The 26,582-nt window shown below is 37.5% G+C and overlaps 1 protein-coding gene across 5 annotated transcripts in view; it reads right to left on the reverse strand.

The window, feature by feature from the left end:
- NRG1 (neuregulin 1) overlaps positions 1 to 26,582 on the reverse strand; it is a gene marked incomplete at its 5' end in the record, with an annotated part of 171,406 nt that overhangs the window by 88,704 nt on the left and 56,120 nt on the right. For 2 of the 5 annotated variants that reach the window (XM_083353732.1, XM_083353733.1), the window contains 2 exons: positions 18,505 to 18,555; positions 20,482 to 20,532. In XM_083353732.1, coding sequence (XP_083209858.1) covers positions 18,505 to 18,555; positions 20,482 to 20,532 — 102 coding nt within the window. Of the gene's footprint in view, positions 1 to 264; positions 914 to 18,504; positions 18,556 to 20,481; positions 20,533 to 26,582 lie in introns of those variants that run through there. The other 3 variants (XM_083353735.1, XM_083353734.1, XM_083353731.1) reach the window with 2 other exon arrangements.

Consider the following 26,582-nt stretch of genomic DNA (forward strand, 5'->3'; position numbering starts at 1 on the left):
GACAGTTATAAAGAACTCAGATAAAATAAAATCACTGTAATGGTCTCATAAAGTTCATTTAGTCAAGTGACTTGGCAAATGGTACAGTAAACTTCACTTCCCTCATATTCTTTTTGTGAAGCTTAGTAAAGGACTAGGCTATAATTTGCCCTAACCCTTATCAGTTTAATGATCAGCAAAACATGTTCCCTCAACATGAATACTTTACCACAAAGTGTTATGATCAAACTGGCAGAGGAAGTGGGGGATAAAATATGAACTTACCAAATTTTGGTGGAGCTGTTTGGATATTGTTTTCAATTTCTTGTACCAGGGATGCCGTGGTGGGCCTTTTCACTTCAGGTTTTAGGCTAGGCAGAGGTAGCGAGGGTACCAAAGATGGCAAGAAAGAGTCGTTTGGGACAGTGTTGTATGGAGATGGCTTAGAGTCAACCTCAGAGGTAACTACCAGGGTGGCTCTGGATTGCTCCATGATGTCCTGTGTAGCTTCATTAATGGGAAGGGAGAAGTAGGAGGTTTGTGCTGCAGATGGCAACCAAGCAGACAGTGCAGTAGGGTCCACAGAGGTAATTGGATCTTGTCGAGCCCTACCAGGATCAAGGTGGGTAGGGGAATCGTATTCAAAAATCTTGTCCACAAACACCCACTTAAGGCCAGCAATGCAGAGGCAGAGGCTGATCAGGCAAGCCAAGATTGGGACAATGCAGATCTTTTCGGAATTAAGGCAACCTGTCAGTCGCTCTGCCTCCAGACACACACAACAAGTAGCTGCAAGGCCTGCTATTCCCTTCATCCTGGTTTCCTCCCTTTGAGTCTCTGGCATCTCTTCCTCACCAGGAATCCCCTCAAGTGATGCAGTGGGACTCAGCTGGGTTGAGGGATGGGGAGCTTTCTCCAAACTGGCTTCCGACATTTTTCAGCCTGTATTTTTCCAGGGAGCTCTCCACAAGAAGGCTTAATTATAAGCTTGATTCTGGTCCATCCCCTTTCACAGGAAAGCCAGCTCCAGAAATCTTACAGCATCACGGCACAGGCATTAAAACAGAGTCCAAGCATCAGAAAAACGATCCAATAGAAAGAGGCCACCAAAGAATCAAAACCTCCCGAATTCTCAGAAAAGAAGCTTCTCATAGTGAATGAATCAGCTCCTTTTCCTTCCTCACTTTTTTTTTTAAAAAAGGTTCTTGTTTTAAATTCCTAATTTCCTCTCAAGCCATCTCAGCTCTTCAAGGAACCAAAACAAGGCAAGGAGAAGCAGAGGATGAATTCCTCAACCAAATTGGGTTAACTGAACCAACAACAGCCCAAAGTGAACAGCTGGCTTCTCACCTTCAGCATCTGAGACTGGGGGCTGCTCAGGAGGAGGAAAACACAGCCGTCATGCAGTAGAAGCCAAAGGAAAATAAGTAAGGATCGTAGCAGCACCGGCAACGGCAGCAGCAGAGACAGTAACAACAGCATCCTGTTGTGCAAAGGAGCTGGCAGAAAGAGGCTGAATCATTACAGAGCAGCAGGTGCCTGCTTCCTGACCATCACTCCCAGCAGCATCATTATAGAAAGGAAGGAATAAAAGGATGGGGACTCTCTGTTCTGCGTCCTTACCACCTTCTCCTCTTCTTCGTCCCTCCACAGTACTCTTTCCTTCCCATGCCTTCCTTCCTTCTGCTCTCTTTCCTCTTTCCCCACCCCTCTGCAGGGCTGGCCTGAGTTAAATCTGCACACCCAGCAACACAGGGGCTGCCAGGGACTTCCTATTTCATCCAATGAGACGGAATAGAGACGTACAATCAAAAAAGAGGCGTGCAGGAGCCGGCTGAGCGATCTTTCTTTTTTTCTTTTTCCCCCTCCCAGTGTATGATCACGAAAGGATTCCCATCCATTAGAGAAACCTAACAAAGCTGCAGTGAGGATGGGGCGGGGAAGGTTGTAGGTGACAGCCTTATGGGCTGGACCTCAGGCTGAGGCTGTCGGATATCCGATCCTTCCCAGGGGATGACAGGCCTCTCAGCTCCAATTGCTTTCTGCTTCTACCTAGATGTAAAGTTTGCTTTCCCTATCAATCCAGCAAGTTAGAGTCGTAATGGACTCATTTTAAGGTGGGAACACATATATATATATTGCAATGGTGATTACTCTGTCTCCTGCTTTATTAGTATTGAATGAGATTTACATGGAAGTCTTGTTATGTGTGACAATAATTTGCCATTCTGAAAGTGTTTTGAGGGAAACCAAAATTAAAGCATTTCTCCATTTTCTTTCTTTAATCTGCATATTTTTTTGTTAACTGTTTGATGAACTGCCACCAATTCCAGAATAAATACTTTCAAGAACACTGATACCATAAATGAAAGATATATAAAAATAATTATCAAAGGAACTTAAAGATGCATCAAAACAAAACTCTACTGGGGGCAAATGCACAAATTATATAAATATTTGACTTCACGTTGAAAAATAGTCAAGTGATAATTTGCAATGACAAACCAGTTTTGTATTGTATATAAGAAAATTATATGGACTGTGTAAATCACCAGGATTCAAGTTTGAGAATTTATTATTTACCAAAACCTGTAATTGTATCCCTTAATTTAACTATTTCAACAGAAAATTAAAATACAACTCAATTACTTTTAATATTACTATGCAAAATAGAAGAGTCTGAATATCACTGTATAACTTCCTTTGGAGGTTTTGCAGTCCAAAGCGTCAATATACAGTGATGGAACATACTCTGAACCCTTAATCAGCATTTTTTCAAGATTAAGCACTGTATCAGTTTCTCTGACCTCAAGATACTACGGAATAATCCAGTTAATTTTCATCACTGATCCAGTCTTAATTGTTCACAACTATGGAATAAAATACCGTCTGTTCAAACTAAGAAAAACTAACCAATAACGGTAAAAAAAGAGGAGATTTTCAAATATGTAAACGTTAAGATGAGTGTAGAATTCTTTGTAGGAGCAAACACATCAAAATGGAATTGATCAAGCTAAAGCAGCAGCAAAGTATCCAGATCTATTGATAGACCAAGTTCAATGGTTTCTACTAATTATCCAAAGATTTCACATTCCTTACAGCTTTAAAAAAATACAATAGATTCATATTGTCTGCTGTTATAACAACTACTTCTCTCACAGCTTCAACATTCCTTCTACAAATACCAGTTTCTATCTATCTATCTATCTATCTATCTATCTATCTATCTATCTATCTATCTATCTATCTATCTATCTATCTACTACCTCTCTGCCTATATCAATCTATCAAGTTGAAAAGTATCATCAAAGGTAGCAGACAAACTGCTCCTGTACTGCTTGCCATGAAAATCACGTGGGTGTAATGCTACTGGAACTTGTGTTTGACTCAAAAGGGATTACTATATCTGGAACAAAAAAAAATCAGCAATCCCTAATTATTATTATTTTTAATTCCATTTATATCCAGCCCTTCACTGAAGACTCAGGGCGGCTTACAAGCTTAGCAGTAGCCTTCATTCTATGTACATGCCTGCTTATTAGGGCTTTCACACACACCCCAAGCAGCATTATTACAAAGTCAGCTTATTGCCCCCAACAATCTGGGTCCTCATTTTACCTACCTCGGAAGGATGGAAGGCTGAGTCAACCTGGAGCCTGGTGGGATGCGAACCTGCACTAATTGCAGGCAGCTGGTGTTACTTAATGAGGCATTAGCCCACTGCGCCACCAAGGCTCAATTAGGATTGTCTGTTTCTTTTTGCTGCCCTCTAGTGATTATCAGGATTCTTGCATCCCAGATAATGGTAGCTTGGAGGAGGACCTTTCACAAGCTTACGTCTTCCAACTCAAATATTTGAGGCAATGATGGGAATATACACTATATGCAAATTTAGCATACTGGCTGGGAATTCTGTAGTTGTAGTCTACCCATCTTAAAGTTGCCAAGTTTGAAAAACACTGATTCAGATGTTGGGTGGAAAGGTGTTCTGCATTATTCTGTAAGTCTGAATACCTTTTCATAAAACTTTCAGTGAAGGCTTTTACTAGATCTGCTGAGTCTGTTGTTTGTTTATCCTATTCAGCCATTTTTACAACTAAAAAATGCATTTCTAGCCAAAGATCCAGTCCAATAGAAAAAAAAACACCTCATTAAAAATTCAGGAAGGTGATGGCACACTCCCATCTTTATCCCTAATACATTCCTACAGGAATAATACCTCTGCTTTAGAAGGTAACATATAGAATCATGTAATCAATGACAATCTTATTCTCAAAAAGAGTCTTAACATATCCATTCCAGGCATCTTTGAACACATGCATAATACCAGCCTTTCACATTCTCTGTATCTTTTCAGACCAACTTGATTTGGCTGGAAAGGAAAATAATAAAATACTGTTCTATTTTATATCATCAGTTCAAATGGCTGAAGAGGCAGGTCTAAGGTTTTCCTTAAACTACTTCCTTTACATTCCTATTCCCTGTTGTCCATAGCCTTCTGTAATAAATGAATATAGCTTGTAATTTTGTCTTTTGTAACGCCTGACCTAAAAATAAATACAGGTAGTCCTTGACTTACAGCAGTTCATTTAATGACTGTTCAAGTTACAACCGCACTGAAAAATGTGACTGTTTTTCACACTTACAACCATTACAGCCATAGCCACATAATTGGAATTTGGATTCTTGGCAATTGGCTCATATTTATGACGGCTGCAGTGTCCCAGGGTCATGTGATCACCTTTTGTGACCTTCTGACAAGCAAAGTCAATGCAGAAGCCAGATTCCCTTAACAACTGCAGTGATTCACTTAGCAACGGTGACAAGAAAGGTTGTAAAATGGGCAAAACTCACTTAAAAACTATCTTGCTTAGCAACAGAAATTTGGGGCTTAATTGTGGTCGTAAGTCGAGGACTACCTGTAAAATGTTCCTTTCACGTTTTAAGCCAAACTTTTTTACTTTGCACTTTCCTAATGTGCGGGTTAACTGAAATACCCATATAATCCTCAAACAAAGCACCAGGCAGGCATTATGAGAACAAATGTCTCTTCCAGAGATCAAGTGTCAGGTCTCTCCAGTGGCTGAAGGGGAGGGTTGTACCTGCAACTGTTCCTGTACCTAAAAGACCAAAAGAAACTGGGTAGAGCAGTTAGAAGCCTTAACCATTACTGGAATTTTCTAGATTCATAGCAAACCATTGGATTGGAAGAAGGGGGAAAATAGTACTTTAAAACTGGAACAGCTAAGGGTGACTTCAAGACTACTGAGTGGTAGATTGTGTTGTGATTCAGGGTCAGCCTGTGGGTTCGGCAGTTGGGTCGGATGATTCAGAAGAGGAGGAGGAGGGGGGTGTTAGAGAGGTTGCTGAGGGGGTTGGAGAGCTTGCTGATGAGAGCCCTCAGCCAGGCCCCTCCCACCTGGTCACGACACAGACCCAGCTGTGTGAGCCTGACAGCGTGGATGAAGATGACCCACAGCTGGCCCTGTTCAAGGACACCCGACGCAGGAGGCAGTCAATCAGGAGTAAACAGAGGAAGGCAATGGGGCACCTCGGAAGGAGGCAGAGAGAAGCCACGCCCTGAACTTTATAAAAGGGGAATGCGTGGGAGGGCTGGTTTGCTGAAAGCAACCATTTGAATAGGTCCTGTTTCATGGTTCGTGTTTGCTCTCTTTGCTCTCTTTGCTCTGTTTATGTTTTTATGTTAATAAATTTGGCAGGCTTAGTTCCAGCCTCTTGCCTTCTTGTAAAAGGGGTTGTCCCTGCCTTATCTGCAGGGCCGGTAGCAGGCTGGTACAGAACAGATTGCACCCGAGGCAAAGGGAATATCACATGGACCTGGCATAGCAAACTGTTACCAAGGCACATTCTGGATGCAGTTAAGGAGCTATAAATATATTTCTTTAAAGGGTAACAGTTGATTAATGCTATAAAATGTGAAAAAAAATCTTCAACATTAAAAAGAAAGTATTATCTCAGGATTCTATGCAGTTCCTTTTTCTTTCAATAGATCTAGTACAATAGAACATCATGGTAGGTTTTATGGAATATCTAATATCTTTGGTGAGGTCCTAGCTTCACACAACCTTTTACAAGGTTTCCAACATACTGATCGCTCCTGATACATTCCAAATCTTACTGGAATCCATGAAGGGTAGTCTGGAAATTACCAAAACATTAACTTTTCTCCATCATTTTCATCTGCTAATAGCTTTCTAGAAAATATATGTTTTATACAAGGACATAAAGGGAACATTTCTACATGAAAATTAAATTAGCAGAACTCTAACTCCTAAATGTTAGGGGCCACTGAGGATTGTACAAGGATGTCAAAGAAGTATAGTAATCAGCTAAGTCTTAAGATACTGTAGATTTTTGGGTGGGCGGGGGAGTTTGCTTCTCTACTCTAGACAAATCCCGTATGGCTTTTGAAATCTGTTTTGAATGATGTACACAACTCAGCAATATAAAGATAAAGGTGATTGTTGACTTCAGGTTTATTCTTATGGAAAGCCATCCTGGCCCTGCAAACAAAACAATTTGACTATCTAAGTTAGTAGGGTTAATGAAAGAAAAATGAAATAGGAGTAATCATTGTCAAAAGGCAGGGCAAACGTTTTATTTAGGATTCCAAATGTAGACAAATGCCATTTTTTCTGGGCTTAATAAGAAACCAGCCAAACAAAGGAAAATACAGAAAGGAGGCAAGGAGGAAATAAAGAAAGGAGGAAAAGCAATAGCAGTAACACTTAGACTTAATACACTGCTCCATATTGCTTTTGCAGCATTGTCGGAGTGGTCTACAACGTCACCCTATTGCCCCCCAACAATCTGAGTCCTCTTTTTATCAACCTCAGAAGGATGGAAGGCTGAGTCAATCTTGTTCCTTGTTAGGATTGAACGCCAGACTGTGGCCAGAGTTAGCCTGCAATACTGCATTCTAGCCACCAGGGCTCCTTAGTTAGGGTATTAAAAGCTATTTAATACCTAACTAAATCACTTCAAGGAATAGTATGTTCAGTCTGCAGAATGGGTAGTATAGAACCTGCCGTAAAATCACAGTGTTTGCCACATAGCTGTTAATCAACATGCAACAAGGTTGATAGCTTTCCTTTTTGCATTTAGGACAGTAAAGTGAATTTTACCATCTCAGACTGACAATGACTACCTCAAGGGGCTGAGTATAGCACTCATGCTATTTTTTCCTTCCTTTCTCATTTTCCTCCTTTTGCAACATCCCATCAAAATTCCCTTGCTTGGTTTGGTTGCTTTCCTGGTTTTATTCCCAGCAGTCAGCTATTATTGTAACATAGGCATCCACACACAGCAAATCAGTTATCTCTTTTTTTTTTTTGTTATTTGGCTTTTTGTTTTGTTCTTGGCTTCTGACATACAGCAGTTGCTTGGCAAGAAAGCACGAGGTGAAAGCCCACTTATTTGCTGATTTTGGGAAAACAAGAGTTTTGTGCTTACTTCAAGTTGCTTCTGTTGATTGTGCATGAATGCTCTTTAATCTTCCATGGTACAATTAACCAGAGTTCCCTGTGGTCTGGTTGTAACCATTGAGGATTTCATAAAATCTAAAGGGAAGCATAGCTAGCAAGTATACTGCCACATTTCTGCTATAATTTATCTCTCTGTAGAAATTAATGTTTATGCATATGTGGAGGGCAACATTATTACTCTTTCTAATAATTTCTTAATTAATGGGGAGGGGATATGAACCTTCTCATGAGTAAATGAAATTGTTCTGTATGAGCCTCCAAGCCTTAACTAACCTGTTTTTTAAGTGCAGTTAAATATTTTAAATTATGATTTATTATTTCTTCTTTTAAAGTACTTTAACAGCTCTAGAGTTGGTAATGTTTATAAATTTTCTTGAAATATTTCTTGGAACACTGTCAGATGCGTTTTCTATATATCCTGATATACATAAATAAATAAATGCCTATTATTTATTGCTACATATATTAACTACAATCTGCAACACAGACAAATATGTTAAGTGAAGAATCAGTGGGAAGCGGGCAGTTTTCTTCCTTACATATTACAAAAATTATATCATTCAGGTCTCAGTTCAACATTTCATAATACAGATTGGGGGTAGAAAATTGTAAGGACGAAGCACAATACCTAAACAAACAATATACAGTCTTTATACTGTATATTGTATATTGCTTTTGGTTTTTAAAAATTACTGTTTGTATTTTACCCTTCCTATGTTGGTCTGTGATAGTAATAAAGGTTTGACTAACCAGACTGGAAGTCCCTGAGCACAGAAAGGCCTTCACTCTGGCATTATAGTTTGTTTTCCCCTCAGCAATTCGTGAGGGTTGATCCTAGAAGAGTGCCGACTTGGAACTGCATTGCCATTATGACTCCAGATGCACAGAGGCACACAGAACACACACAAAGAACACAAATACACAGAAACAAGACTGTCTCAAAGGTGCTTTTTCAAAAGGCAACTGGATTGTTTTTTCACTGAGGAGGAAGAATAAGATGCTTATCCTAAACCTAGCCCTTCATCTTCTTCTTCTTCTTCCTCCTCAGGGAAAAAACAGTCTTTTGAAAAAGCATCTTTGAGACAAAGTAAAGCTTTGTTTCTAAACTCAACTTTAGCGAAACTCCCTTGACATGCTTCTCTTGGTCCATGCTAAATTTTGTTATATCTGCTAAATTCTGTCTACCATTTCCCTGTAATCAAAATCCAGCGAAGACCTTTTATATCATCTGACAAGTTAATATGGATTTTTTTCTTTAAGAGATAATACAGCCACTCATCAGTTATCAGATTCCATCACATTCCAAATTTCCTGCATAATAGAACAGCACATGCACTTGTCATTAAACAGTTATCTATTTTGATAAGGAAAAGAAAGTGAGAGATATTAGATGTTACAATAGAAGAGAGGTGTTTTCCCAAACTTGCTAGATTCCTCTTTGCTGGAAGATAAAAGGTGCATGTTACTGTGGTCTTCCTAAATCAATGTGTTGTGCTGGATATAATGATGATAAATAGCCTACCACCAAGGTTTCCACCCACCATCTATTCAATTTCTATAGGTGGATAAGAAGCAGGATGCTACAGTTTTGGCCATACAGCAAATCATGACTGCCTTAGCGAATTTGTTTTTATTAAACTCCAATTTGTAAGTTGAAACAAACTTGGGAGAGTTTCCCATTTTTGATATCAATACAATATATTTTGAAACTGCCATAAAGCACACAATGCAGAAGAACATTAAGTTCATTAAGTTAATGAACACAGCAACACTGCTTGATTAGCTTAACGCGTCAAATGGATAAATAAATCCCATATATGATATCAACCACATAAAAAAAAGAACAAAGGCATTTTGAAATTGCCAAGTGTGGAAGGAAGAAAAAGTAGGTAAGGAAAGAATTAATCCTCTACATTTTTTTTGATTATAACAACCAGTACAATACCAAAATAGTAGATGATTTCGAGAATAACTTGATGTTTACTTAATAGTAGTAACTATATGCACAGTTTTGTCTACATTTGCCCTCCATCTCTCCCCCTGCTCAATAATCCCAGGCAGCATCCTTCTGTAAGGGAAACTAAGTGCATTATTTATGTGAATGAAGATGCTAGAAAGTCTATATAGCCTTTGAAATGAGAAGTCGTAGTTCCTGGCAAAGAGAAGCACAAACCTGTACATTAGGGTGATGAGATAGATCTAAAATCTTGCCAAATAGAATTGCTAAGTAATAACAAACGATTCTGGGGGAAAATTCATATATGATTTTGGAAGAACAGCCCAGCAGACAGTCTCAAATTATTCTTGTAGCAATTAAGTGATTGTAAATGGTTTGGGCATTTCCTTTGATCTATTAATGTGATTAAATGTAAATGAATTTACTCAGCAATTTCTAAAAGGCACATAGTGGACACAGTGATAAAAAAGTAGTGTTTATAGGAGAACAGAATGAGAAATCTAGTTGCTCTTAAGCACACACATGTACACACATACACATATACACCAAAAGGTTCTTATAATGTATAGTTACAAAATACCAACCACAAAGCAACAATTGTGGAAGGCAGGACAGCACTTGTTTCTTAAAAAGTTAAGAGATTTTTCATTAGAGATGCTTGCCATGCTACTGTTAGCATGTACAATTCTTGCTTTTCATAATTTTAATTTTATTAAAGATGCACAGATTTATGTACCTGTTGAATTTCCAAGATACAGCAAATTCATGATGGGAAAAAAAATAAGTTGATGATACATTAAACTTGTAAGATATAAATGCTTTTTGATGAGATGTAATATGAAATTTTAAAATGTCACAACTTTATAAAGGATTATGTGTCTGTATTAGCTTGATGCAGAAGAACAGATTAAGCAGAATTCTATTACAAAGGTTTCATTTCTGAAGAGATAAAAACCAACCTAGTTTGGTTCTCTGGTTTTTCTTGATTTTGATCATTTATTCTAGGCCTTTTCAGTAGTGTAACATAAACAGCTGATGGTATTTTTACAGAGGTAATTATCTCCCCCCCCCATCCTCTTGCCTATGTGAATCTGAGCCCATAGCAGGAAGAAGGGCCGTCTTCCACTTGAACGATGGCTCCATCAATCCCATGAGGCCATTGATTACCAGCAACCTCTTAGCTAGACTCTGACAGCTGACATATACTTTTTTCTACTGAAGCCTTTCAGCATGTCCAAGAAGAGTGCCTGACTGATATATTCTTTACACTAATTCTATTATAGAAAAAGGCTGCTTGCTAATGAAATAAATGTATTCTGCCCAACTAGCAAGGAAGTATAACTTCCCTAAACTGATAAATTATACATGTGTTCTACCTTACAAGGTCACATAGAAATTCCAGAAGAGTGGTTATATTAGCATGGTGCCAGAAAAAGAGAAAACCTCTTGTGATAGAAACCAATATACACAAACCTTTATCAGATGTATAAAGGAGCAGATGTATATATGTTTATGGTTACATGGATTGAGAAGAGAAAATATAAATTAATAATTACAAAATCCATACAATGGAAAAACAAATTCAAAATACACACAGATTAGAAATGAATCATTTACTGGGAAATTAAAATAGAATGCCCTGCCTTTGCTCTACTATTTGAAATAAAGAGCAATTTTCCTGCTTTCACTTTGGTACTATACGACTGAAACAACGAAAATACTTTGTTGTAAATCCTGTAAGTAAAGTCAAATGGCGGGGTTGCTACGCATAAGGTTTTGCATCTCTAAAGGTGTTTCCATGGTATTATAAACATATCTTGAAGTATACTGATTTTATAGTATTTGTGTAATTTTTACTTTTATTTTACTCTAAAAATTTTAATTGTGGTTGAAGCTTGCCGCAGTATTGGAGCACTTTACCAGTAAAATATTTGTATACTATACATGCCAACACAGATACCTTTCTAAAATATAAGGAACCTATTTTGTTATTTAATCAGTATCACTTCTTAGACCAATATTATTTCACAACAATTGTTACAGAGTAACATCAGACATCACAACATATTTGTATTTTCTGCAATTATGATCCCCATGATCTTAGGGATCAGAACACAGCATGCGTGTTGGGGCAGATACAGAAGCTAGACATATCCTAACATGAGAGAAATGTAGAGGGGTGAATTAAAATTTATTCATATGCCCATCCATCCATTCCCTCATCCATTCCACACTATAATCCCTTGTTCCCAATTCTAACATTGAAAATGGTATTTTGATCATGTCTCTTTAACCGCATGGCACTTCCACATTGTTTTCAATTTGGGACTACATTTTTATTTTTATTTCCTATTGTTAAAATGCTCTTGCTATTATAACTCTTTTATCCTAGGGTTGGGAATCATAATAAGTTTTACTTTCTTCTATTACAATGATGTGCAGAAACTAAGGAGAGTAATCTGGCACAAATCACAGAATTGGAATCATGGGCCACTAAAACCCTGCCCAATGTAACACATGTCCATCTAGACATCAACCAAAGGATAGGATTTCCCCAATCTTAGAATCTACAGTATCTGGCTTTGGATATTTGAACCCATCAAAGTTGACAGATGTTTGTTGACTATGATCATATTGGAGCTTGAGCTAGAATCAGAGTTTTTCAACTACTTTCAAATTTCATGTAAAATATATATATCAGAAAGTTAGGCTAAACAAGAGTTGAGTAGTTCTATTTTTTCCTTGTTATCATTAGCTACCCATACTAACTAACTGGTATGTTGCTTTTCTCTCCCTTTTATTTTGAACATACCTGAAGAAAATGTTTTATTATCTTTTGCTAACTTCAGCTTATTCTGAGCTTTATTTTTCCTAAGAAAATACATTCAGATCTTCCTGAAAACATGCATACATTTAAAATGATAAAACTAGACATCTACATTAAAAGCATTTTTGTAGCAATCTGGATTTTTCAAATAGAAATGAAAGCTCCTCAATGTCTCTATCTTATTAAGAACTCATCTTATTATGCATCTAGTTTCAAAGTCTTATTATTATTTCCATTAGCCTATTTTCCAGTTTCCTTATTTCACGCAATATTCCTTCCAAAAAAACTTTCCTTCTCCAACTGTTTCAACTGTCCAAAGACCTTCTGTTTTTTTATCATTCCAATTTTCATCTCCTGCTCAGTTTTATTTTACCCCAAAATACCTCTTCAAATTTATTTTAATGTAAAACCTAGCTTAACTGACCCCAGGCCAACCCATCATTCCTAACTACGATGCATTTATCTGATTTACATATTCATATGCCTAATTCATGATAAAGTCATTACAAAGAAGTCTGTGCCTTGCAGAAAATCTTTAGAACATAATCTTAAGAATATTGGGGTAATAGGAATAAATCCTTCAGATATAGTAGACCCTACAGTCTTATTCACTGAATCCTGTGATTGGGCCAAGATTACACAGTATGTTGCATTATGTTGGATATCAACCACAACCTCCTCAGCCCAAATCTAATGATCTATCTGTGGCAACGTCATCTTAGTATTACTAGCATTACTATTAATATTCTCCAAGCAAGTTAAAAAGGTCATTTAACAAAACGCATTAGTATGAGCGAAGAACTCCTTCTTGAAGCATAATATAGTACACATAGCACAGTATAGTTATGGAAGAGAATGTCCTTAGAACTTTCATAATTTGATGATTCTTTGCTACAATAAAGAAGCGATGTTTTTAATAACACAACTTTTCAACATAGGCATTCTTCCAATACGAGATTATTCTGTCCATTCCAATTATGTAAAAAAAAAATCTAATTATCTAAATGCTAGGATTATTTGCACATTCTGGAGTCAGAAATATTAGTAACTACTGCTTCCACAATCTGCTTTAAAGTATTGGCAGAAAACCCAATGAAACAGTTAAAAAACCCTTTCTAGAAAGGAAAGGGAGGGGGAAGGAAAAAGATTTTTTAAAGAAAGGAAGCAAACTGCTTTCTCTTTTTATGGAAGTAATTTCTTTTGCAATCTTTCTATATCTTGTGCCTCCCAGATGTAATGGGTTTTACCTTAAGATGTGATGGAGGACTTCCGGTTTGACGTCATGGTGTAGGACACAGGAAGATGTCCTGCAACTTCGCCTTGCTGGGGACCCTAAAGGACTTCACCTTGCAAGTCACCCCAGAGAGGCGATGAAGGAGGGGACCCTTGTTGATCATGGAAGGGTGGCGGTCCTTCCGTTTGATCCAAGGAAGCCCTCCAAACCGGCAGGGTAAAGACTGGCTACATTCATGTAGCCAGTCAGAAACCGCTGACAACCGAGGGAAATAAGCACTAATGAGCAACTTTTGAGCAATGTGGATGAAACTGGGTGAGACTCTATCCTCTCTTTATAACTTTAAGACTTTTTTCTGGAAAAAAACACCCAAAGCAAAGAATCCTCCCTGATGAGAAAGGGAAAGGGAATTTCCGCCCCATTCCCTCAGGAAAAAAAGCAGTAAATTAACTGCTTGGGGGAAAATGGAGAAAATTATAAGATTAATTTGGAATCAATATAGATACATAGCCTTAAAAATTGGGGACTAAAAGTGCTTTTGAGACTTTTTTTAGAAAAGAGACTTGAAAAACTTACATTGTAAGTTTGAAGATGGAAGAAAGTGTTACCGACATCTAGTGGCGAACCATGGCACTACAATCTATTATGCTTAAAGGAAATTTGGCCTGAAGCCCAGACTCAGATAAGACTTTGGGTGTCCTTGGAAACCTTCACTTTTGAAGACTGCAGCTGGAGAAGGGAAAAAAAAACCCTCTTGGGCTGCTTATCTGCGTGACAGAGGTGATAAACTATTTTGAAATTGGCCTGCTTAGATTATGAATATAAATGCTAGCTGACTTTTAGAGTTGTGACATGGAACTATTCCCCTGAAGAAACAGGCATGACTGATTGAGATGATGGAACACTTTGGATTATAAACTTTTGATTGATGAATAACTTTTAATTGTTTCTTTTCTCACTGGACAGAAAGGATAAGTTTTTCATTGGACAGAAAAACCCGGACTTTGCTTATATTTGCTTAAAGGAGGGCTAAGGATGGACTGACAGGCTGGCTGGATAATTTGGAGTTCAAATGAAAACTGACTGAAACTTTCTAAATCTCAAAATAGATTGGACTATAAAGACCACATACAAAAACAAAATGGATGTTCCACACTTAGTCTTAAATAGTAAAAAACTATTTCTAACATTTATCTCCAAAACCCCCAGCTTCACATACCAACAAGAAAATGTTGATGAATCTCAGAAAGAAATTCTTTCTATGTTGAAATCAATACAAGAGATAATTGTCTTAGCTCATGATGAGACTAAAAATAACGCAAAGGAGATAAAAGAACAAGCTTCTAATCTAAACTTACAAATTCAGAAAACGACTACAAAGAAGGAACAAATAACCCAGAAAATAGAAGGGAAATTAGAGAAAGCAGTTCCAAAGATGGAGGACCTAACAGAAGGAATTAACAGACAGACTCAGACAAACAAAGAATTAGAAGACAAAGCAATAATACCAAAAATGGAAAAGATATGTTACTTGTCAAGATCTCAGAACACATTTGAGGATAAGGAAGAAGAGCTGATTGAACGGAAGATAAAGCTGTCAGGAGAATTGTGGAAAATTGGAGAAGGAGGGAGGCTGTTTAATGAATATAAATATTTTCTTCCAAAAATATTTTAATCAAATTGTCTTTCTTACTTCAGACAATATACACACAAATAGGGGAAGAACTACTTGAGGACTCAAATGCATTGACTGGCAAAGGAAGAAAGCCAGAGTAAGACTGAAGAAAATAGATGTTTTGACCCATTAGATGGGACATTATATTATTAAACAGATGTTTGAACATACCTAAGAGAATAGATAATTGTTAGAAATAAAAGTATTACTATAACATGGTGGCATGGCGCCAAGAAGAGGCTCTTGGGTTTTCTTTTAAAATTTTTTGAAGGGTTAGGGAGGGGGGAGGGTCAGGCCCAGCAAATCGAGGGGAAGATCCCACCGGACCTGTCTCAGCCTAAGTTGGCCAATGGTCGCGGCAATATGAGGGCCAAGGAGAGTCTTGTAAACCAGGGGGATGGGACAGGGATACCGATCCCCACAGTAATTGGGAATGGCAGCAGATGGAGGAGCAGAGGGTCATATCGTATTCTGAGATCACGCCCACGCTATCTTCTTGCTGTGGCGCGCTCTGACCCTCTGGCTCCCGCTTGCTGCCCTGGGGAAGAGGGAGGTCTGACTCCTGAGCTCAGGCTGATCTATTTTAATGCCAGGTCTGTTGTGAATAAAGCTCCCCTCATCCATGACTTGATCGAGGAGGAAGGCGCAGACCTGGCATGCATCACGGAAACCTGGCTGGGCCCAGAGGGAGGGGTCCCTCTGACTGATTTATCCCCTCCAGGTTTCCGTGTGCTACATCAACCTCGAGCTCAGGGTAGGGGATGTGGCGTGGCGATCGTTATCAGAGAGACCCTCCATCCGCGGGAGGCCACTGCCCCTCAGATAGACGGATGTGAATCCCTCCTCTTAAGGTGGGGTCCTGGTGGTCAGTTGGGCCTACTTCTGGTATACCTCTCTCCAAGCTGCACAGCAACGGTTCTACCCAAGCTACCTGACGCCATCTCAGGATTGGCGGTCGAATTTCCAAAGCTTATGGTGAATGATCTCTGGAGGGCCCGAGATAGAGGTTATTCTTCTGTCCTGGTCCTATTAGATCTATCAGCGGCTTTTGATACCATCGACCATGGTATCTTACTGCGTCGTCTTGAGGGGCTGGGAGTGGGAGGCACCGTTCTGCGTTGGTTCTCCTCCTACCTCTCGGACCGTTCGCAGACGGTGTTGGCAGGAGGGCAGAGGTCAAGCCCTAGGCCTCTTAATTGTGGAGTGCCTCAGGGTTCGGTGCTCTCGCCCCTCCTGTTCAACATCTATATGAAGCCGCTGGGAGAGATCATCCGTAGCTTCGGGGTGAAATATCATCAATATGCTGATGATACCCAGCTATTCATCTCCACCCCGAACCAACCCAGTGATGCCCTTGATGTGATGTCCCGTTGTCTGGAAGCGGTACAGATTTGGATGGGAGAAAACAGGCTTCGACTCAACCCGGCCAAGACTGAGTGGCTGTACATACCGTCATCTCGTTTAGTCCAAGAGGTTCCATCTCTGACTATAGGAGGAGAGATGTTACCTCCCATTGATAAAGCACGCAATCTGGGCGTCCTCCTAGATTCACGACTCAGTTTTGAAGATCACATTGGAACCGTGGCTAGGGGGGCATTTGCCCAGATTCGTCTTATATACCAATTGCGCCCCTTTTTGGACCGAGATGCCCTACGTACAGTCACCCACGCACTCGTTACCTCCCGTATTGATTACTGTAATGCTCTCTACATGGGGCTGCCCTTGAAGACCACCCGGAGGCTTCAGCTGGTGCAGAATGCAGCTGCACGGGTTGTGATGGGAGCTTCCCGATACTCCCATATTACACCCCTCCTGCGTGAGCTGCATTGGCTACCAGTTGCCCTCCGGGTGAGATTTAAGGTGCTGGTACTTACCTTTAAAGCCCTACATGGCTTAGGTCCGGGATACTTGCAGGACCATCTGCTGCCGGGAACAAATTCCCATCGTCCAGTACGCTCACACAGAGAAGGCCTCCTAAGGGTACCGTCAGCTAGGCAATGTCGGCTGGCGACCCCCAGGGGGAGGGCCTTCTCTGTGGGAGCACCAATCCTATGGAATCAGCTCCCCCCTGAGCTTCGGATAGCCCAAAACCTCCAATCCTTTCGCCGCGGCCTCAAAACACACCTGTTCCACCAAGCTGACCTAGACTGACAGGCATTTTAATTAATTTATATTTAGTATTTTTAATTCATTTTAAAATTCTCTAATTTTTTATTGCACTGATGTTCTCAATTTTCATTTTATCTTGATTTATGTACTTATTATATGTTTTATTGTGAGCCGCCCTGAGTCCTTCAGGAGATAGGGCGGGATATAAATCCCATCAATAAATAAATAAATAAATAAATAACTAGAATGATAGGTTATGCAACTAGAATACTATATTTTGGTATGAGAAGGGAAATATGAAAATGCCAAGAGGGTCTGAATAAGGGAAACTTTTGGTTACCCAAATATAATTTACTATGAGAAAACTATAAGTGGTAGAGACTGGATATTATATTATTAAACAGATGTTTGAATATGATTAAGAAAATAGATAACTGTTAGAAATAAAAGTATTATTATAACTAGAAGGATAGGATTTCTAACCAGAATATTATATTGTGTTATAAAATGGGAAATATGAAAATTCTAAAAGGGTTTGAATAAGGGAAGTTTTTGGTTATCCAAATATAATATATTATGAAAAAATTATAAGTGATAGATATTTTGAACATTGATGGAAAATTAATTTTTTTTTAAAAAAATGGGGAAAAACAGGATACTGATGGAACAAATGGATTTTAAATGCAAATGTAATTGAGATATGTTTTGGCTAGAAAAGATATTATAAACTGACATTATTGATATTATGTATAATACCAGAAAAATGCGATGAAGCTGTCTATATTTAATTGTACATGTAACAAGAATTGTATTTGCCCAGTGTGGATAAATGCATACCACCGGAAGAAGAGAGGATCAAAGAAGCACTGGATAGTGTAATATTGGAACTAGAACTGAGAAAGTTAATATGTAGCACTGAATTACCAATGGACCTAGACAACACTTTGTTTATTAAGTATTTATGATTGTAAAATTAGAAAATTAATAAAATGTTTACCAAAAAAGATGTGATGGACATTTTATGGCTATATTTTGGATGATGGGAGAGTGGCAATAAAAATATATCTGAAAGACACTAGTTGGGGAAGGTGGGTTTTAAAAATCTGACTCTTTTTGCCATTAGTTTTGTATCCCAAGAATCAGTATATATTTTGTATATTTACTGAAACAAATAGAGGTATGCTGTGTTCATGAAGACTGCTAGTACTATATACTTACTAGAAGATGTATTTGTTCCTTCAGTAGAGGCAGAAATCCTGTCTATGAGTTCTGCAATACACAGAAAGCAACATGGTAATAGAGATGGAAAAATCCTATCCATTTGAAGTGGAATTTAAAGTTTGTCTTCCTAGGAAGGTCAAAATCTTTGAGGAAAATGGTTGAAAAAGCAGCTTTGAATAGCAGGGAACTACAAAGAAATTACATCTGGTCCTAATCACACCAGAAATAATTTATCAAAGCAAAAATTAATCTTAAAATATTCCTGCAGAAAACTAGCAGAATTAAGGGAAATACTTGTAACCATTTGTAAGATTATGATAGGATATCACTGTACTGAACTGAAAGACCACTTTATTATTACATTGGTATAAAGTACGAGAAATAAATATAATTTCTGACTAGATTATTTATCTTGCATCAGATAAGAAAATTCAGATGTTTTGATGACTCAACATCTGCAAAGAATTCATGATCAGCACTGTTTTTGGAAAAATCTGTATTGGGAGCAAAATACTAAAGAATGGAAGAAATTTAACTTTGCATGTAATGTCAATAAACTTTAAATAATTAGAAACTATGGGTATTCAAAGCTTTGATTCAAAAGTGATTCACTGAAATCACATTTTCAGATTGAACTGCATATCTGAAATGGATCTCGGCTGATACACAGACATTTCTTTTATAGTGATAATTCAAATCTATGTACAAAAATCTGAATGGATGAAATTAACTTGACAAGTTGACAAAGTCCAGATTTGATAACCAGCTGAAGAAAAGAGAAATAAAGAGTGACTGAATTTTTCAGTCTTATACGGGAGACTGAACCACAGGACAAGCAAGACAGAAGGTGTCCTTTATGAAATGCAAAAACTAGTCACATGCCAAAATCCGGTAACATTTCAAAACATGCATTCAGAAGGCCACATGCTCTGCTCTAGTTTCGGAATGCTACCACTCCAGAACTAACAGTGTTAGACAAAAGAATCTCAGAAAAGCTGAAGGGATGCAGCATTCATTATTCTGCTGTGCCTACAAAAGTGACAGATGAACAGGACAAGCAGCATCATGCAATATGAGCATATAAGGTGGCTGTCAGGGAGTGGAAACTGTCTTTCAGACATTTTTTTAAAAAAATCCCATTTATATCCCGCCCTTCTCCGAAGACTCAGGGCGGCTTACAATCTAAAGCACAAATCAATGTGCTTAGCAATATCCTTCATTCTATGTATATGCCTGCTTATTAGGGTTTTTGCCCCTCCCCCCAGCGGCATTATTACAAAGTCAGCTTATTGCCCCCAACAGTCTGGGTCCTCATTTTACCTACCTCGGAAGGATGGAAGGCTGAGTCAACCTTGAGCCTGGTGGGACTCGAACCTGCACTAATTGCAGGCAGCTGGTGTTACTTAAGGAGGCATTAGCCCACTGCTCCACCAAGGCTCCTTTGCAAAGATTGTGTTTTAAACATTCCAAATGTAGGTAGCCCCACTGTAAATAATGTAATTAATTTCTGTGCAAAGGAAGCTTAAAAAAGGCAAATACAATCCAAGACGTTGAACAGAGGCAATATAAGCTACACAAGGAAAAGATCTAAATCTAATAGCAGCTCTTTTTAAATACTGTTATTTTATTAGAAGACACATGCAACACTAGAGGAAATGAGAGGCATTAACATCTCATGCCAAAAGTGGAAGTATATTGTCAAGGAAAACAAAGAAAAGATGAATACCTAACAAGGTGCAACTTGTAACTGGCTGCTACAACATATAATTTAGGGACATCTTTAGAGATGAGAAAGACACTAAATTCCAGTTGAGATCTAAATCAACTCATAAATATAGATCCTGGATACAGTTGCACTTTTTTCTATGATATGTCAAAACTCTACCCAAAGTATAAAGATGCAGAGAAAGGCTAAGGAAAAACCTGAATCTGTAGAATTAACATTAGGGAGGCAAGCTATTCAACTTGACTTACGTGAGGATGAATTTACTCCTTTTGTCAAAACTGGTATCATGCCCGTGGGTCCTGAAAAAAACAAAAGCAGGAATCAGAAGCAGCTACACATGTCAGTGAACTGACATGTGTATAAGATGGTGGTTTGATGAAATTACAGGAAAACAAGAAAAAAAAATAGGTTACAAGTTTTAATATAATTGAAATTTATTACTAGTGATCTCAGATATAGCAATGTTATTCTCAATTATTGGTAATTTTTTATTATTTGTAAATAGCAAAAGTTTGAAAGATGATATTATAAAAAGTGAAGAAGTAGTTCTCTTGGGTAACATAGGCTAAGATCTAAGTTTCTATGAATCTCTGATTCAGTATGTGGATGTGTGTGTGTGTGTGTGTGTGTGTGGGTATGTGTGTATGTATATGTATAAAGTAACTTTAATATCTGATTTCAGAGACTTTTTTCCTCCTCGAGTCATGTGGAACACACATAAAGCTTCAGCTGACTTAAGAATTATCCGTGTGTAGATATCTGGGTGTCTTGATGTATAACTGACATGTCTCTTGGGATATTATAGTGTCACACATCAATAAGAAACAAGAATATAGCAGACAAATGAAATAAGAATGGAAGGACAGTTTAAGTAGTTATAGAAACTGATAATGGGAAAATTCTGTTGGCTCCATTACTATTAAGCTACAGAATATTGTCAGATTGGTCTTCTGCTGTTTAATGTTGGGATGAAGCCATTGGTGAAGCTACCAAGTAATTTCTAACCATGCTTTATTACTTTTTCTCAGGTTTAGATGGTCCTATATAAATTCTGGATCTGTCAGGCCCAAAAGCCAAAAAAGACTGATACTTGCAAGTTAATGATTCTTCCAAGTTGATTTTTTTATATATATTTCCACACCTTGCCAAACTGAAGCACTCTACTTATGTATATAGCATATTGTCAGAAAACCTATTATCCTTCATCCTCTTTCTCTCACACAAGATATGGGGATTGACTGTCTCTTTTTCCTCTGGAATGCACCTCCTCCCTCCTGGGAATCCAGCCTACTATATGCAATCAGAGGACCAGAATCTGCAGGATGAGGGCTAGTAAGTTCAATCAGAATCCCAACAAAATGGAGCTCCGAGGATGGTGTGCTGGAGTAGGTATTAGTCTGGGAGTAGATAATAGCTTGAGACTAGTCCATGGTACATCTTCAATGGATGGTCAAATAGCCTTAATGGCCTGGAATGCTTTTAATCAGTTTGGACTAAACCATCAGCAAACCTGAGAGAGTAACTCATTCTCATGCCCATTAATGCCATGGGTTCTGCATGAGGAACATCCTTTAAAGATGACATGAGATTGTCACTGGTATACAATATTGCTACACGAGTTTGAGGAACACAATTTAGAAACCGTCTTTCAAGAGTTTTAAAGGAAAAATACTCATTATTGCAAGCTTACATCTCTTCTTAGCAGAATATCATTACTCTTAGCTTCTTAAGTGATTATCCTTTTTAATCACAATTTAAGGAAAATTTGTGAGTAGAGTTACAATCTCATAATTAAATTGAAGCACTATCTGCTTTACTTCTTAAAGAAGCAATCTTTTTACTAAATAGCAAATGAAGTAGAGATTTCATTATTCTTTTTCAAAACTCATAAACACAATAAAAAACCCTGATATTTTATCATCATTCAATCCAAACTGATAAGATAGTAAAGTCTTGCTTTCAGAGGAAGACAAGAAATTAGGATTTCAAAATTCTTCAAACCATAATTGTTGGCAAGCAGTTCTACAGACCTTGTTCTCTTTTTTCATATATATTTTTAACTTAAAATCAGACTAGACTAGGATTGCTTGAGGATTTTATTTGGCCTACTTGTTAAAGATAAGTTTATACCTTCTCAAAAGTATGGAATGAACTATATATGGATCTCCTTCCTATATCATACAGTTCTGACTATTTCTTTAAAATATCTGAAATATTTAATTGCATCAATGTATAAATAAGCACCAAAATTTTGCAATAAATGAACATTAAATATTATTCATGCAACTAGACCTGCATAAGATCTTTAGACGTTTTATGGAGATTTTTTTCTCAATTAATGTATAAATATAAAAATACACAAGATAAAAATTATAAGCAAGAAAAAAGTGATCTATATATCTCAGTCTTTCCAATATACCGGTATGTTGCATTCTGGGAATGAAAAGTTTTTCAAAAATAGGATTCATAAGCATTATAGGAAAAGCAACATAGCAAAACTGAGGGCTTTGTTTTGTTTGATCTGGCAGTGTAGTAAGAATGCCTCCCCCAGTTTTTGTAAAGATCTCCTCTGGGATACTTTGAAGAAGAGGTCTATTGTGGATGGAAAAGGATGAGAGATGAGAACTAATACGCCCCCCAACATATAATTTATTATCCATCACTAAAAAGGAAGAAATCATACAAACATTTGTTATGAGCTAATATAAAGATCCATGTAGGTACAAAGGCAGAATATTACTACTTTAATCAATCAAAGGTGTGTTTCTTATAGGATTATTTTAAGTTTTAGTGGAGTCACAGCTGTAAAATCCAAAATTTATGCTTTTTTATTAGGAATAGCCAAAATGTCACAAAATGGTGAGTAAGCTTCTGAGATACTCAACATTCTTCATTAGGAAGAAGCTGTTATGTTTTCAGGAGCCAAACTTCTCAGTCTCCAGTATGAACAAAGAACTTTTTTTTCTTTTTTATCCCTCTTGACCGATTACATCTATGGTCTCCATGAATTATACTTAACTTTCAGACAATGATTAACTATCTCAGAATATTTATGTTTATGTTTCTTATAGGATTATTTTACGTTTTAGTGGAGTCACAGCTGTAAAATCCAAAATTTTTGCTTTTTTATTAGGAATAGCCAAAATGTCACAAAATGGTGAGTAAGCTTCTGAGATATTCAACATTCTTCATTAGGAAATTTGATATCCTCCCCTCCCCCAAAATTCCCAGGACACATTTAGAATATTGTATTAATATCACTAAAGTGTTCCAAGCTCTGAGATAGGCAGAATATCACACTGTAGTTCATTATAGCTGGGGGAAAAATAAGCTTTTGGCATCATCCAGGAAAATGGGAATGAGATAAACAGAAAACAGGAAGAAATTACTTAAAGTGCGCTGCCTGTTTTATTGCTTGCCAAAAGGCAAATGGCAGATGGTAGTAACATTTCTGGAAGGAACTATAGTTGCCATCTAAACATTTGCCAAACTTTAGAAAATATGGAGTCATACCATCCTATTTAATCTCTTTATTAAGAGTAATGACATATATCTAAGAAAACCAACGCTTCAATATTTCAATAAAAATCGATATACCTCATTGAAAATAAGAAATATTCCTTCATATTTCTTCTTCTCCTCCTCCAGGTAAAATGGTAAGTAGAAGGAATGTGTATATATATATATATATATATATATATATATATATATATATATATATATATATATATTTGTCCAGAAAACAATGAAAACATAAACATAAATATTCTGAGATAGTTAATCATTGTCTGAAAGTTAAGTATAATTCATGGAGACCATAGATGTAATCGGTAAAGAGGGATAAAAAAGAAAAAAAAGTTCTTTGTTCATACTGGAGACTGAGAAGTTTGGCTCCTCAAAACATAACAGCTCCCGTCTGTTTAAATCCTCAAGTAACGGATGGTTTCTGTTATTTGCTGCTTATGAATTCCAATGCATTTATTAATTTCAAATGACAATTAGCAGTTGTATTTTTTTTGAAAAAGCCAATCAAGCTGTCAAACCATTTAAAAACAAAAATATGTGAAGAAAACAACTTGAAAAATTACAATATAATTTACCCTAGTGAGATAACAACAATTCAGGCATCTGTTATGTAATGGACTTCTAGGGGTTCTTCTTACGCATTGAAATAAAGTTTAAGTGTGGCATCAGGTGTGATAGAAATCATGACATTATTTCCATTGCTTTCCTGTCAGTATATTTTTCTCCTAAGCAATTTAGGAGAGACTAACAATGCACTTTCCAAGTGTATGCCCATTGACACAAATTCAAGATCACACTTCTAAAGTCTTAATATTGGAAGAAAGAAAGAAGCATCCCATTAGATATAACAGAAGTCCATTGAAAACAAAGAACATATTTCTCTCCAATAAAATGCAATTGGCTGTGCATGCACCTAGCTTTATAGGTATACTGTATAATGTGTATGACAGTGAGTAAACTAACAGACTACTTCAGGAAAAGCGGAAGCAATAAGATATACAATCTCAAAATATTCTGTTAGGTTTGGCATACCTACTTGAAAATGTTGTTTTTCATTTTTACAAAACGTTATCAGTTATCTTCAATTAGGGAATACGACACTTAAAATTCCACAAAGCTTGCACAAAAAGGTGAAGGCAAAATTAGCATACAGTAAATGTAACCAATTCCTCCTGTTTGCTATTTATATCATTCTCCTGGAGAAATTCCGCACATCTTTTCTGACCTTAATTGCACTTTCTCCAAGTAGAATTTCATGCTTTAATAATTTAAAGACAGCTTTAAAATACATATATGTGGCATTTGATTTGTTTTATTAATTGGTTTTTTAAATTATTAAATTATTTTTAAATTATTCTATGATATGAGATTGACTGAGGCAGCAAAACTAGATCTGCACATTGCAGAATTCTCTACGACAGGGGTGTCAAACTGTCAGCCCTTGGGCCAATTGCATCATACGGAGGTTGCGCACACCCCAGCTCCGGCAATGTGAAAAAAGTCGCGATATGTCGCAGAACGTCACATGACGCAGCGAGTTTGACACCCATGCTCAACACCATCAACTATCTAGCCTCTGTTTGAAAATCTCTACTTGAAACTATTCCATACAATAATTTGTTCCACTAATTGACAGCTCTCACTGTCAAGAAGTTCTTTCTCAGGTCTAATCTGTATCTATATGCTTTAAATAGCATCCTATTAGTCTTACCCTCTAGAACAGGGGTCCCCAACCCCCAGTCCGTGAACTAGTACCGGGCCGCAGCATGCCAGCAACCGGTCCGCGCAAACAAGCAAAGCCCCATCCATGGGATGCAGGCAGCACTCAAAACCATGCTCTCTCCGTTCCGTGGAAAAACCTTTCTCTGCAAAACCGTTCCCTGGTGCCCGAAAGGTTGGGGATCTGTGCTCTAGAACAAATGAAATTAAGTATTCAATTTATCAATGTCCTTTTTAAACTGAGGTGTGCAGAACTTGATGCAACACTCCAGATGGACCAGGATATAAGCGTTCTACAATGTGAGCTCTATTGTCCTCTTAATGTTCCTCAAGATGTTTTTGGCCTTCTTTGCACTACACTACATTGTTGGGACATTTGACCTTGAGATCCACTACTAGTACACCCAAATCCTTCTGAGATGTGCTGTTCTTTAGCCAATTTTTCTCCATTTTTAGATGCTTCTTTTAGATTTCTTGTCTAAATGCATGACTTTACATTTCTTCCTGTTAAAATTCCTATCCATTGTTCTAATCTAACTCTTTTTACCCCCCTCTCTATCCATATAATTAGCTACCCCTCCTAGTTTTGCATTGTGTGCAAATTTGGGGTTACCTCACTGGTCTTGCCCCCATATAATTTATAACAATGTTGAATGATGGTCAGGTCAGTACTGAGCCCTGTGTTATTCCACTCAAAATATCTCTCCAGGTAAATTTAATATTAATAACTGTCATTTGAATACAGTCCTTGAACCAATTAGAGGATCCACCAAATTATTGACTTGTTTGACCTTATTGTTAATAAGGACACTATGAGAAACTTTATCAAAGATCTTATTAAGGTCAATAATTACAGCATTTCAAGCAAGCAAGCTGATTCTGTTGTGTTGAAAATAAGCAAGCACTTTTCATGCCTAAAATTTATTTATATGTATCCCACTTTTATTGTTTTTATAAATATCAAGAACATATCCAATGCATTTTCCTCCTCCTATTTCTCCACACCACCACCCTGTAGAGTATATGTTGGGTGAGAGAGAGAGCGATTCAAGGACACCTATCTGGCTTTCATGGCTAAGGCAGGACTTGAACTCATGGTCTCTTG

This window comes from Vipera ursinii (assembly GCF_947247035.1).
Source record: "Vipera ursinii genome assembly, chromosome: 2".
NCBI classification, from domain to species: Eukaryota; Metazoa; Chordata; class Lepidosauria; order Squamata; family Viperidae; genus Vipera; species Vipera ursinii.